This window comes from Dendrobates tinctorius, unplaced genomic scaffold (genome assembly GCF_039654945.1).
Source record: "Dendrobates tinctorius isolate UK_male_01 unplaced genomic scaffold, ASM3965494v1 ptg000237l, whole genome shotgun sequence".
Lineage (NCBI taxonomy): Eukaryota > Metazoa > Chordata > Amphibia > Anura > Dendrobatidae > Dendrobates > Dendrobates tinctorius.
Genome location: NW_027361904.1, coordinates 9001899 through 9013728, shown reverse-complemented (window position 1 = coordinate 9013728; position 11830 = coordinate 9001899). Strand labels below are relative to the sequence as shown.

Here is an 11830-nt window from a genome sequence, read left to right as displayed (position 1 = left end):
CCGGAGCTGCCGGAATCTCCTCCATTCTCCTCCCGTCACCGCCGAGCCGTCTACACCGGAGCCGCCGGAATCTCCTCCATTCTCCCGTCACCGCCGAGCCGTCTACACCGGAGCCGCCGGAATCTCCTCCATTCTCCTCCCGTCACCGCCGAGGCGTCCACACCGGAGCCGCCGGAATCTCCTCCATTCTCCTCCCGTCACCGCCGAGCCGTCCACAATTCGAGAAGGGGGAGGAGCAAATGTGACGTCATCACTGCAACGTGAAGCACAGTCCCCACAGTCCTTCACCACTTCTCTCCTGAGCCCCCGCCCCTTGGTCACATGACGGTGACTTCACCACTTCTCTTCTGAGCCCCCGCCCCTTGGTCACATGACGGTGACGTCACCACAGGTCCTTCACCACTTCTCTCCTGAGCCCCGCCTCCTAGTCACATGACGGTGACGTCACCACAGGTCCTTCAACACTCATCTCCTAAGCCCCGCCCCCTGGTCACAAGACGATGACGTCAGCACAGGTCCTTCACCTCTTCTCTCCTGAACCCCGCCCCTGATCACATGACGGTGACGTCACCACAGGTCCTTCACTTCTATACTGAGCCCCGCCCCTGATCACATGACGGTGACGTCAGCACAGGTCCTTCACCACCTCTCTCCTGAGCCCCGCCCCCTGATCACATGACGGTGACGTCACCACAGGTCCTCCCGCGCTCAGTGCAGCCGCTCCGTCCCGGGTGTGCGCAGCTCGTGTTCTCTGGGGTCAGCCAGCAGCAGATTTCCGGTTCCCGCCATTCCGGTGAGATGACAGGAGGGTTTGTGGTGAATCTGTGAGAGGAGAGTGTGGGGGGAGATCAGAGCTGTTCCTGTGGAGGCTCCTGCTCCATGTGACTGCGGCTCCTCAGTGTTGGGGACGGGCAGCATTGTATGGGGGATGTGCAGCGTCTCCTCCTCACCTCACGGCCCCCGCCGGAGGTGTAGTTACCACGGTGATGACCCCCGCTGGCGGTGTAGTTACCACGGAGACCGTCCCCCGCTGGTGGTGTAGTTACCACGGTGACCGTCCCCCCCACTGGCGGTGTAGTTACCACGGAGACCGTCTCCCGCTGGAGGTGTAGTTACCACGGTGACCGTCCCCCCACTGGCGGTGTAGTTACCACAGTGACCGTCCCCCGCTGGAGGTGTAGTTACCATGGTGACCGTTCCCCGCTGGAGGTGTAGTTGCCACGGTGACCGTCCCCCTGCTGGAGATGTAGTTACCACGGTGACCGTCCCCCGCTGGAGGTGTAGTTACCACGGAGACCGTCCCCCGCTGGTGGTGTAGTTACCACGGTGACCGTCCCCCCCCACTGGCGGTGTAGTTACCACGGAGACCGTCTCCCGCTGGAGGTGTAGTTACCACGGTGACCGTCCCCCCACTGGCGGTGTAGTTACCACGGTGACCGTCCCCCCACTGGCGGTGTAGTTACCACAGTGACCGTCCCCCGCTGGAGGTGTAGTTACCATGGTGACCGTTCCCCGCTGGAGGTGTAGTTGCCACGGTGACCGTCCCCCTGCTGGAGATGTAGTTACCACGGTGACCGTCCCCCGCTGGAGGTGTAGTTGCCACGGTGACCGTCCCCCCACTGGCGGTGTAGTTACCACGGTGACCGTCCCCCGCTGGAGGTGTAGTTGCCACGGTGACCGTCCCCCCACTGGCGGTGTAGTTACTACGGTGACCGTCCCCCGCTGGAGGTGTAGTTACCATGGTGACCATTCCCCGCTGGAGGTGTAGTTACCACGGTGACCATTCCCCGCTGGAGGTGTAGTTACCACGGTGACCGTCCCCCGCTGGAGGTGTAGTTACCACGGTGACCGTCCTCCGCCTACGAGGCTGATAATGAGCGGTCAGATCGGTGGAGGAGGCCGCGGTGGAGTTTTGTGGCCTTTCCTCCAGATTCTTCCTGATAAATGTTGATATTTGGGCAGAATTTAGTGATTGTCGTTCTCTCGTCCCCTGTGATTTCCATCTTCTCCTCCATCATGAAGACGCCGGCAGGACGAGATCCCTCCAGCTGATCCAGTGCTCATCTCTCCTCCTCCTGAATGACCCCCGAGGATGGACGAGGACAGGAATGAGACCACCAGGAGATTATTCCACTGCGCCCTGGAGATCATCTCCCTGCTGAGCGGAGAGGTAACTCCTCTACATTTCTATCAGCTTTATTGTGTGATGTGACGAGTCTGACACCGGGAAGAGGAAATCCAGAATAGGAGAGAAGGATTCTCTACTGTAAGAGCAGGGATTCTGTGGAGGTCTCTGCCCGGAGGAGTTGTCATGGGGATTCCCTATAAGAGCTGTAGAGGGGCCGGGATGTCTGTCCGGAGTGTAATAATATTCCCGGTTATGGCCCCAGATTACTGGAGACGGTTATTGATCCCGGGATTTCTACTGATTGTCAGATCTGGGGTCGGGAAGGAATTCTTCTCCCTAAGTGTCTCTCTCCATACACAGGATTACACCATAGTGAGGAAGACACCGGGGGACTGTGTGACTCCCATCATCCATCTCCAGGAGTCAGGAGGGCGGAGCCCGGGCCCCATCACAGAGCCTCCCCCGCACTCCCCGATACATGAGAGGAACAAGAAGATCCTGGAGCTCAGCAACAAGATGATCGAGCTGTTGAGCGGAGAGGTGACTGCTGGGACATTATACAGGACGGCACTGGAGGATTCTGGGTGATGAGCGGAGAGGTGACTGCTGGGACATTATACAGGAGGGCACTGGAGGATTCTGGGTGATGAGCGGAGAGGTGACTGCTGGGACATTATACAGGACTGGAGGATTCTGGGTGATGAGCGCAGAGGTGACTGCTGGGACATTATACATGACGGCACTGGAGGATTCTGGGTGATGAGCGGAGAGGAGACTGCTGGGACATTATACAGGAAGACACTGGGGGATTCTGGGTGATGAGCGGAGAGGTGACTGCTGGGACGTTATACAGGACGGCACTGGAGGATTCTGGGTGATGAGTGGAGAGGTGACTGCTGGGACATTATACAGGATGGCACTGGAGGATTCTGGGTGATGAGCGGAGAGGTGACTGCTGGGACATTATACAGGACAGCACTGGAGGATTCTGGGTGATGAGCGGAGAGGTGACTGCTGGGACATTATACAACACTGGAGGATTCTGGGTGATGAGGGGAGAGGTGACTGCTGGGACATTATACAGGACGGCACTGGAGGATTCTGGGTGATGAGCGGAGAGGTGACTGCTGGGACATTATACAGGAGGGCACTGGAGGATTCTGGGTGATGAGGGGAGTGGTGACTGCTGGGACATTATACAGGAGGGCACTGGAGGATTCTGGGTGATGAGGGGAGAGGTGACTGCTGGGACATTATACAGGACTGCACTGGAGGATTCTGGGTGATGAGCGGAGAGGTGACTGCTTGGACATTATACAGGAGGGCACTGGAGGATTCTGAGTGATGAGCGGAGAGGTGACTGCTGGGACATTATACAGGAGGGCACTGGAGGATTCTGGGTGATGAGGGGAGAGGTGACTGCTGGGACATTATACAGGACTGCACTGGAGGATTCTGGGTGATGAGGGGAGTGGTGACTGCTGGGACATTATACAGGAGGGCACTGGAGGATTCTGGGTGATGAGGGGAGAGGTGACTGCTGGGACATTATACAGGAGGGCACTGGAGGATTCTGGGTGATGAGCGGAGAGGTGACTGCTGGGACATTATACAGGACTGGAGGATTCTGGGTGATGACCGGAGAGGTGACTGCTGGGACATTATACAGGACGGCACTGGAGGATTCTGGGTGATGAGGGGAGAGGTGACTGCTGGGACATTATACAGGAGGGCACTGGAGGATTCTGGGTGATGAGCGGAGAGGTGACTGCTGGGAAATTATACAGGACGGCACTGGAGGATTCTGGGTGATGAGGGGAGAGGTGACTGCTGGGACATTATACAGGACTGGAGGATTCTGAGTGATGAGCGGAGAGGAGACTGCTGGGACATTATACAGGACTGGAGGATTCTGGGTGATGACCGGAGAGGTGACTGCTGGGACATTATACAGGACGGCACTGGAGGATTCTGGGTGATGAGGGGAGAGGTGACTGCTGGGACATTATACAGGAGGGCACTGGAGGATTCTGGGTGATGAGCGGAGAGGTGACTGCTGGGACATTATACAGGACTGGAGGATTCTGGGTGATGACCGGAGAGGTGACTGCTGGGACATTATACAGGACGGCACTGGAGGATTCTGGGTGATGAGCGGAGAGGTGACTGCTGGGACATTATACAGGACAGCACTGGAGGATTCTGGGTGATGAGCGGAGAGGTGACTGCTGGGACATTATACAACACTGGAGGATTCTGGGTGATGAGGGGAGAGGTGACTGCTGGGACATTATACAGGACGGCACTGGAGGATTCTGGGTGATGAGCGGAGAGGTGACTGCTGGGACATTATACAGGAGGGCACTGGAGGATTCTGGGTGATGAGGGGAGTGGTGACTGCTGGGACATTATACAGGAGGGCACTGGAGGATTCTGGGTGATGAGGGGAGAGGTGACTGCTGGGACATTATACAGGAGGGCACTGGAGGATTCTGGGTGATGAGCGGAGAGGTGACTGCTGGGACATTATACAGGAGGGCACTGGAGGATTCTGGGTGATGAGCGGAGAGGTGACTGCTGGGACATTATACAGGACAGGAGGATTCTGGGTGATGACCGGAGAGGTGACTGCTGGGACATTATACAGGACGGCACTGGAGGATTCTGGGTGATGAGCGGAGAGGTGACTGCTGGGACATTATACAGGACGGCACTGGAGGATTCTGGGTGATGAGCGGAGAGGTGACTGCTGGGAAATTATACAGGACGGCACTGGAGGATTCTGGGTGATGAGCGGAGTGGTGACAGCTGGGACATTATACAGGACGGCACTGGAGGATTCTGGGTGATGAGCGGAGTGGTGACAGCTGGGACATTATACAGGAGGGCACTGGAGGATTCTGGGTGATGAGGGGAGAGGTGACTGCTGGGACATTATACAGGAGGGCACTGGAGGATTCTGGGTGATGAGCGGAGAGGTGACTGCTGGGACATTATACAGGACTGGAGGATTCTGGGTGATGACCGGAGAGGTGACTGCTGGGACATTATACAGGACGGCACTGGAGGATTTTGGGTGATGAGGGGAGAGGTGACTGCTGGGACATTATACAGGAGGGCACTGGAGGATTCTGGGTGATGAGCGGATTGGTGACTGCTGGGAAATTATACAGGACGGCACTGGAGGATTCTGGGTGATGACCGGAGAGGTGACTGCTGGGACATTATACAGGACGGCACTGGAGGATTCAGGGTGATGAGCGGAGAGGTGACTGCTGGGACATTATACAGGACGGCACTGGAGGACTCTGGGTGATGAGGGGAGAGGTGACTGCTGGGACATTATACAGGAGGGCACTGGAGGATTCTGGGTGATGAGCGGAGAGGTGACTGCTGGGAAATTATACAGGACGGCACTGGAGGATTCTGGGTGATGGCCGGAGAGGTGACTGCTGGGACATTATACAGGACGGCACTGGAGGATTCTAGGTGATGAGCGGAGAGGTGACTGCTGGGACATTATACAGGACGGCACTGGAGGATTCTGGGTGATGAGCGGAGAGGTGACTGCTGGGACATTATACAGGAGGGCACTGGAGGATTCTGGGTGATGAGCGGAGAGGTGACTGCTGGGACATTATACAGGACGGCACTGGAGGATTCTGGGTGATGAGCGGAGAGGTGACTGCTGGGACATTATACAGGAGGGCACTGGAGGATTCTGGGTGATGAGCGGAGAGGTGACAGCTGGGACATTATACAGGACGGCACTGGAGGATTCTGGGTGATGAGCGGAGAGGTGACTGCTAGGACATTATACAGGACGGCACTGGAGGATTCTGAGTGATGAGCGGAGAGGTGACTGCTGGGATATTATACAGGACGGCACTGGAGGATTCTGGGTGATGAGCGGAGAGGTGACTGCTGGGACATTATACAGGAGGGCACTGGAGGATTCTGGGTGATGAGCGGAGAGGTGACAGCTGGGACATTATACAGGACGGCACTGGAGGATTCTGGGTGATGAGCGGAGAGGTGACTGCTGGGACATTATACAGGAGGGCACTGGAGGATTCTGAGTGATGAGCGGAGAGGTGACTGCTGGGACATTATACAGGATGGCACTGGAGGATTCTGGGTGATGAACGGAGAGGTGACTGCTGGGACATTATACAGGAGTGCACTGGGGGATTCTGGGTGATGAGCGGAGAGGTGACTGCTGGGACATTATACAGCACTGAAGGATTCTGGGTGATGAGCCGAGAGGTGACTGCTGGGACATTATTCAGGACGGCACTGGAGGATTCTGGGTGATGAGCGGAGAGGTGACTGCTGGGACATTATACAGGACGGCACTGGAGGATTCTGGGTGATGAGCGGAGAGGTGACTGCTGGGACATTATACAGGACGGCACTGGAGGATTCTGGGTGATGAGCGGTGTGACGAACAGCCCACCGCCGTTCGTCCACTTACGGGCGACTAACGGGGGTCCCGCTGCCACCAAAACGCGACGGACAGCGGACCCTGTGTCACCACTATGTCACAGTCCCACCACTGACACGGGTGTATCAGCGGACAGAGGGACGAGACACAATGCCGGCACACGGCTATCACAGGCACAGTTGGGGCTTATCTTAGTTATCCCACCACTGGCACCATGTGACAAAAATATCCAGCAAGCTAAACTCGCTCTACAATTTGCCGCAGGGGGAGTTTAATTTGGATGCCCCACCACTGCTATCAATCTTCCAAGTACTGCGGGGATTTATGTATATCCCACTTTCTCAGTTCCACTTTCGAACTCGCAGCTCTCCGACGCCCCCCTTACCCTCAGGTCAGTCAGGGAACTGCACCTAGGATAATTAGTCGCCGGACGGGCTGCCTGTTGTGAACCGGCAATTAGGCTTCTGCAGTAAGGGACTTATCAATGCTGTGGCCGCAGCCCCTTATTCAGCAATATAAGACCCTTCTGTACTGCCAGCAAGCCGCAATAGCCGTACACAACGCGCTGCCACCAGTCACGGTTACTTAATTCACAGTGTTAAATTAGGAGGGTCCGTGGCAAACCCCTTGAATTAATAGCGATTATCTAACAAAGGCGTATAGTTCGATTCTTAGAGCATGGAGACAGATCTAAATAATTATATCATTTATTCCCCGAAAAAGTAGGGCAGTGATTACAGATAAAAGTTGCTATAAAATTGAGACATAAAATAGGTACAGTACAGATATAAAATAAAAGGATTAAAAGGATAGAAAGTCACACTCACATGTGGTCAGTTGGCATCCCATGTGGCTTTAAGGGGGGTGGAGGCGGAGCTGCACGTCTCCGCTCATCTGCGGGTCTTTCTAGCACGACGACTTGAGCTGTTCTGCGCTGGTTTTGCCAAGGGAAGGCCTTATAGGCTTTGCTTTGTGACATCACGGAGAGATGCATTCTGGGTTGGTCCCACCTCTCTCATCCAAGTTATGTTTTGGCTACAAAACTTAGATTAGCTATAACTTTATGGGAGAAGCTGGTATGGACTCATCAGTGGTATCATGTTTCCCAGCGTAATGAGCCCATCAAGAAAACATCAAACATCTATGCGATATGACCGTCCATTTGGGCGCAAATCATATCTCAGGTTCTCGACATGTTAGGACTTCGGAAGTGACACTGTAGCGGAGCTGGGACCGCTCGGATCACAGAGCTATGGTTATTATATCTCTATGTTGTACGGTTTTCGCAGGGCAGGCTCTTAAAGGTTTACTTCTAACCTTTATTTCAAACAAAGACCTTTTTCCCGCACTTTTTTTTCCAGCTGAGAGAAGCCAAATGGGGTGACAGGAAATTGGTTTATGGCACTTGGGGGGAAGGGAAGCTGCTGCAGTGTGCAATGTAACTGAGACACTGGCAGGCAGCTTCTCACAAAATGGAGGATTTGTTAGCACATTGCAACAGAAAACATATCTTGCAGACATTGTACATCACAAGCGGAGAGGTGACTGCTGGGACATTATACAGGAGGATTCTGGGTGATGACGGTGTCGTTGTTGTCAGGTTCCTATAAGGTGTCAGGACGTCGCTGTCTATCTCTCCATGGAGGAGTGGGAGTATCTAGAAGGACACCAGGATCGGTACCAGGCCGTGATGATGGAGGAGCTCCGGCCTCTTACACCACGAGGTGAGCAGCGAGGCTCATTGTTGGCTCCGGTGGATGTGATGTCGTCTCAGGCGTCGTCCTAATTTTCAGCTTTCTGATTGTATAATTTTTTTAACCCCTTTCCAGCCTTGCACATAGTGGATATGTCCTGGCAATTTTTCACTCACAGACTCTGTGCCCTCGTGAACGTTGCTGGGTGATCAGCTGATGATGCAGCGGACATCTGTCACTCAGTTGTGGAGCGGGGCTCACACCGCTCCCAGCAGTTTAACCCCTTAGATGCTGAAATTGATCTCATTTCAATGCATTGCCACGTTTAGAAGGCAGGGAGCCCCTTCTGCTCTCTGATCGGCACCTCCGCAATGTTTTCTCTGGGACCCAATCGTTGCTATAGTAGCCTGATGTCACCATGATGATATCAGGGCTCTGGAAAGTTAAATCGTGCGCAGTGCATTGCTATGCTTTATAATTTCACTCAGAGTTGTGAAAGTCCCATAGTTGGATTAAGTAAAAAAAAATTAGTGTAAAAATAAAAAAATTTTTATATTAAAAAATAAAATAAAGTACACATATTTGGTATCGCTGTATGCGAAACTACATGAGGCCAGACGGAGTCCACAGTTCCTCTGCTGCCTCATTATAGTAATTGCTGTCATCTGAATCACGTCACTCAGATAGTTAGATGGAAACCCCAAAATAAGTGCTCAGCGTAGAGCGCAGGATAACTGTGATCCCAAACGTTATGTTAAATGTTCCCATTAAAAGCCTCATCTCAGTACCACAAAAAAAGCAAATCTCCACTCAGGTCTGTCATCTGAAAATATAGGGGCTTCCTCTTACTATGCGATAGAGGATGTATGATGGGTATATGGACATGGGACTATGGGATGGAGGATATGTATGATGGGTATAAGGGCACGGGACTATGGGGTGGAGGATGTGTGATGGGTATATGGGCACAGGACTATGGGATGGAGGATATGTATGATGGGTATATGGGCACTGGACTATGGGATGGAGGATGTGTGATGGGTATATGGGCAGGGAACTATGGGATAGAGGATGTGTGATGGGTATATGGGCACTGGACTATGGGATGTAGGATGTGTGATGGTTATATGGGCACTGGACTATGGGATGGAGGATATGTATGATGGGTATATGGGCATGGGACTATGGGATGGAGGATATGTATGATGGGTATATGGGCACGGGACTATGGGATGGTGGATATGTATGATGGGTATATGGGCACGGGCCTATGGGATGGAGGATGTGTATGATGGGTATATGGGCACTGGACTATGGGATGGAGGATGTGTGATGGGTATATGGGCACGGGACTATGGGATGAAGGATGTATGATGGGTATATGGGCACTGGACTATGGGATGGAGGATGTGTGATGGGTATATGGGCACGGGACTATGGGATGGAGAATATGTATGATGGGTATATGGGCACGGGACTATGGGATGGAGGATATGTATGATGGGTATATGGGCACGGGACTATGGGATGGAGGATGTGTGATGGGTATATGGGCATGGGACTATGGGATGGAGGATATGTATGATGGGTATATGGGCACGGGACTATGGGATGGAGGATGTGTGATGGGTATATGGGCACGGGACTATGGGATGGAGGATATGTATGATGGGTATATGGGCACGGGACTATGGGATGGAGGATATGTATGATGGGTATATGGGCACGGGACTATGGGATGGAGGATGTGTGATGGGTATATGGGCATGGGACTATGGGATGGAGGATATGTATGATGGGTATATGGGCACGGGACTATGGGATGGAGGATGTGTGATGGGTATATGGGCACGGGACTATGGGATGGAGGATATGTATGATGGGTATATGGGCACGGGACTATGGGATGGAGGATAATCATTATAATCTGTTATAACTAACCACAGTTAGTTACTATGCCCGGGCAATGCCAGGCTCTTCAGCTAGTTGTTTCTAAAATTGTGTTGATGTAAAGTAGACATGTGGGAAATGTTTATTAACTATTTTGTGTGACACATCTCTCTGATTTAAGGACATTAGAAAATGAAAGTTTGAGAATTGCAAAATGTTCGCCAAATTTCCGTTTTTTTTCATAAATCAACTCAAGTCATATTGCACAAATTTTACCACTATCATTAAGTACAATATGTGACGAAAAACAATCTCCGAATCAGTGGGATACATTGAAGCTACAGAGTTAGGGCCCCGTCACACATAGCGACTCACCAGCGATCAGCACCAGCGACACTGAGCGGGCGCGTCGCTGTGTACGTTAGTTACCAGCGCGCTGATGCAGGGAGCTGGTAACCAAGGTAAACAACGGGTTTCTAAGCAGCACGCATCACTTAGAAACCCGATGTGTACCTTGGTTACCAGCTCCCTGCATCAGCGCGCTGGTAACTAAGGTACACATCGGGTTTCTAAGCCCCGCGCGCTGCTTAGAAACCCTGCGTTTACCTTAGTTACCAGCGGCTGATCGCTGGTCTCCCGCCTGTCACACGCAGCAATGCGTGCTGGCCAGCAGGAGACCAGCGATTAAAAAAAAAAAAATGTCCGGGCCATTCCAGAACGGTCAGTGATACCCAGCAGGGGGTCCGGTCACTGGTCAGTGTCACACACAGCGATCTCGCTGGTGAGATCGCTGTTACGTCACAAAACTTGTGACGGGGGCTTTATTGCCTCATAAAGTGACACTGGTCAGAACTGTAAAATTTGGCCTGGTCATGAAGGTGAAAACAGTCTTGGGTGCTGAAGGGGTTAACAGTAAAGAAATGTAAAAAAAAAATACAACAAAAATACACATTTGGCATCAGTGTGTTCAGAAAAGTCCAATGTGTGACCTGTCAATATGATTCTACTCATCAGTACAATTTCAGCAATACCAAACATGTCTAGATTTCTTTATTATTTTAGTGGTGAAAAAAAAATTAGACGTTTGCAAAAAAATTTTTTTTTGTGAGGTTGTCACCATTTTTTTGGAGACTCGTAACGTTTTAATTCTTCCATCAGTTATTTTTTGTGGAGCGAGACTGTTTTTTCTTTTTTTTTTGTATTGGTATCATTTTGGGATAGTGGTCACACTTTGATCGTGAAGGAAATGTATAATCCATAAGTGAAAAAGCTTAAAGTAGTAGAGTTACATTTACAGTAGTTGACTAAAGGGTGAAGCTGGATCTACCAGTATTGTCAGCACAAAGGGGCCTTTGCTGGAGCTGTCACACCTGGCACCTTAGCTCCTGGATTCTGAGCTTCATGGGGGGGGATAGCAAATGGTCTGTAATAGGCAGAGTATTTCCTATTGTCTGTATATGGAGACACAGGAGGCTTGAAATGCCGCAGCTTAGCCAGTCGGCCGCTCACAAACAGCAACCTTTGAAAGGCAATCCGGGTCATCCTGGAAATATGAGCCTATGATCAAGACCATAAAAAGCTGGGTGACACAGAGAGGTTGTTCACATGTGAGAGCAGGTCTGATGTGCTCGCTGATTCACTTCTCCCTTCCTCAAGAAAACAGAAGATAACTGT

The 11830-nt window shown here is 52.2% G+C and overlaps 1 protein-coding gene across 1 annotated transcript in view; it reads left to right on the top strand.

The window, feature by feature from the left end:
• The first annotated feature begins 669 nt into the window (after positions 1-669).
• Positions 670-11830, top strand: part of LOC141060463 (uncharacterized) — a 120318-nt gene continuing 109157 nt past the window's right edge. Inside the window, 4 exon segments of the mRNA XM_073556731.1 lie at positions 670-793; positions 2023-2170; positions 2489-2668; positions 8173-8296. Of these exon segments, the coding sequence (XP_073412832.1) occupies positions 2093-2170; positions 2489-2668; positions 8173-8296 (382 nt within the window). The 5' untranslated portion in view covers positions 670-793; positions 2023-2092.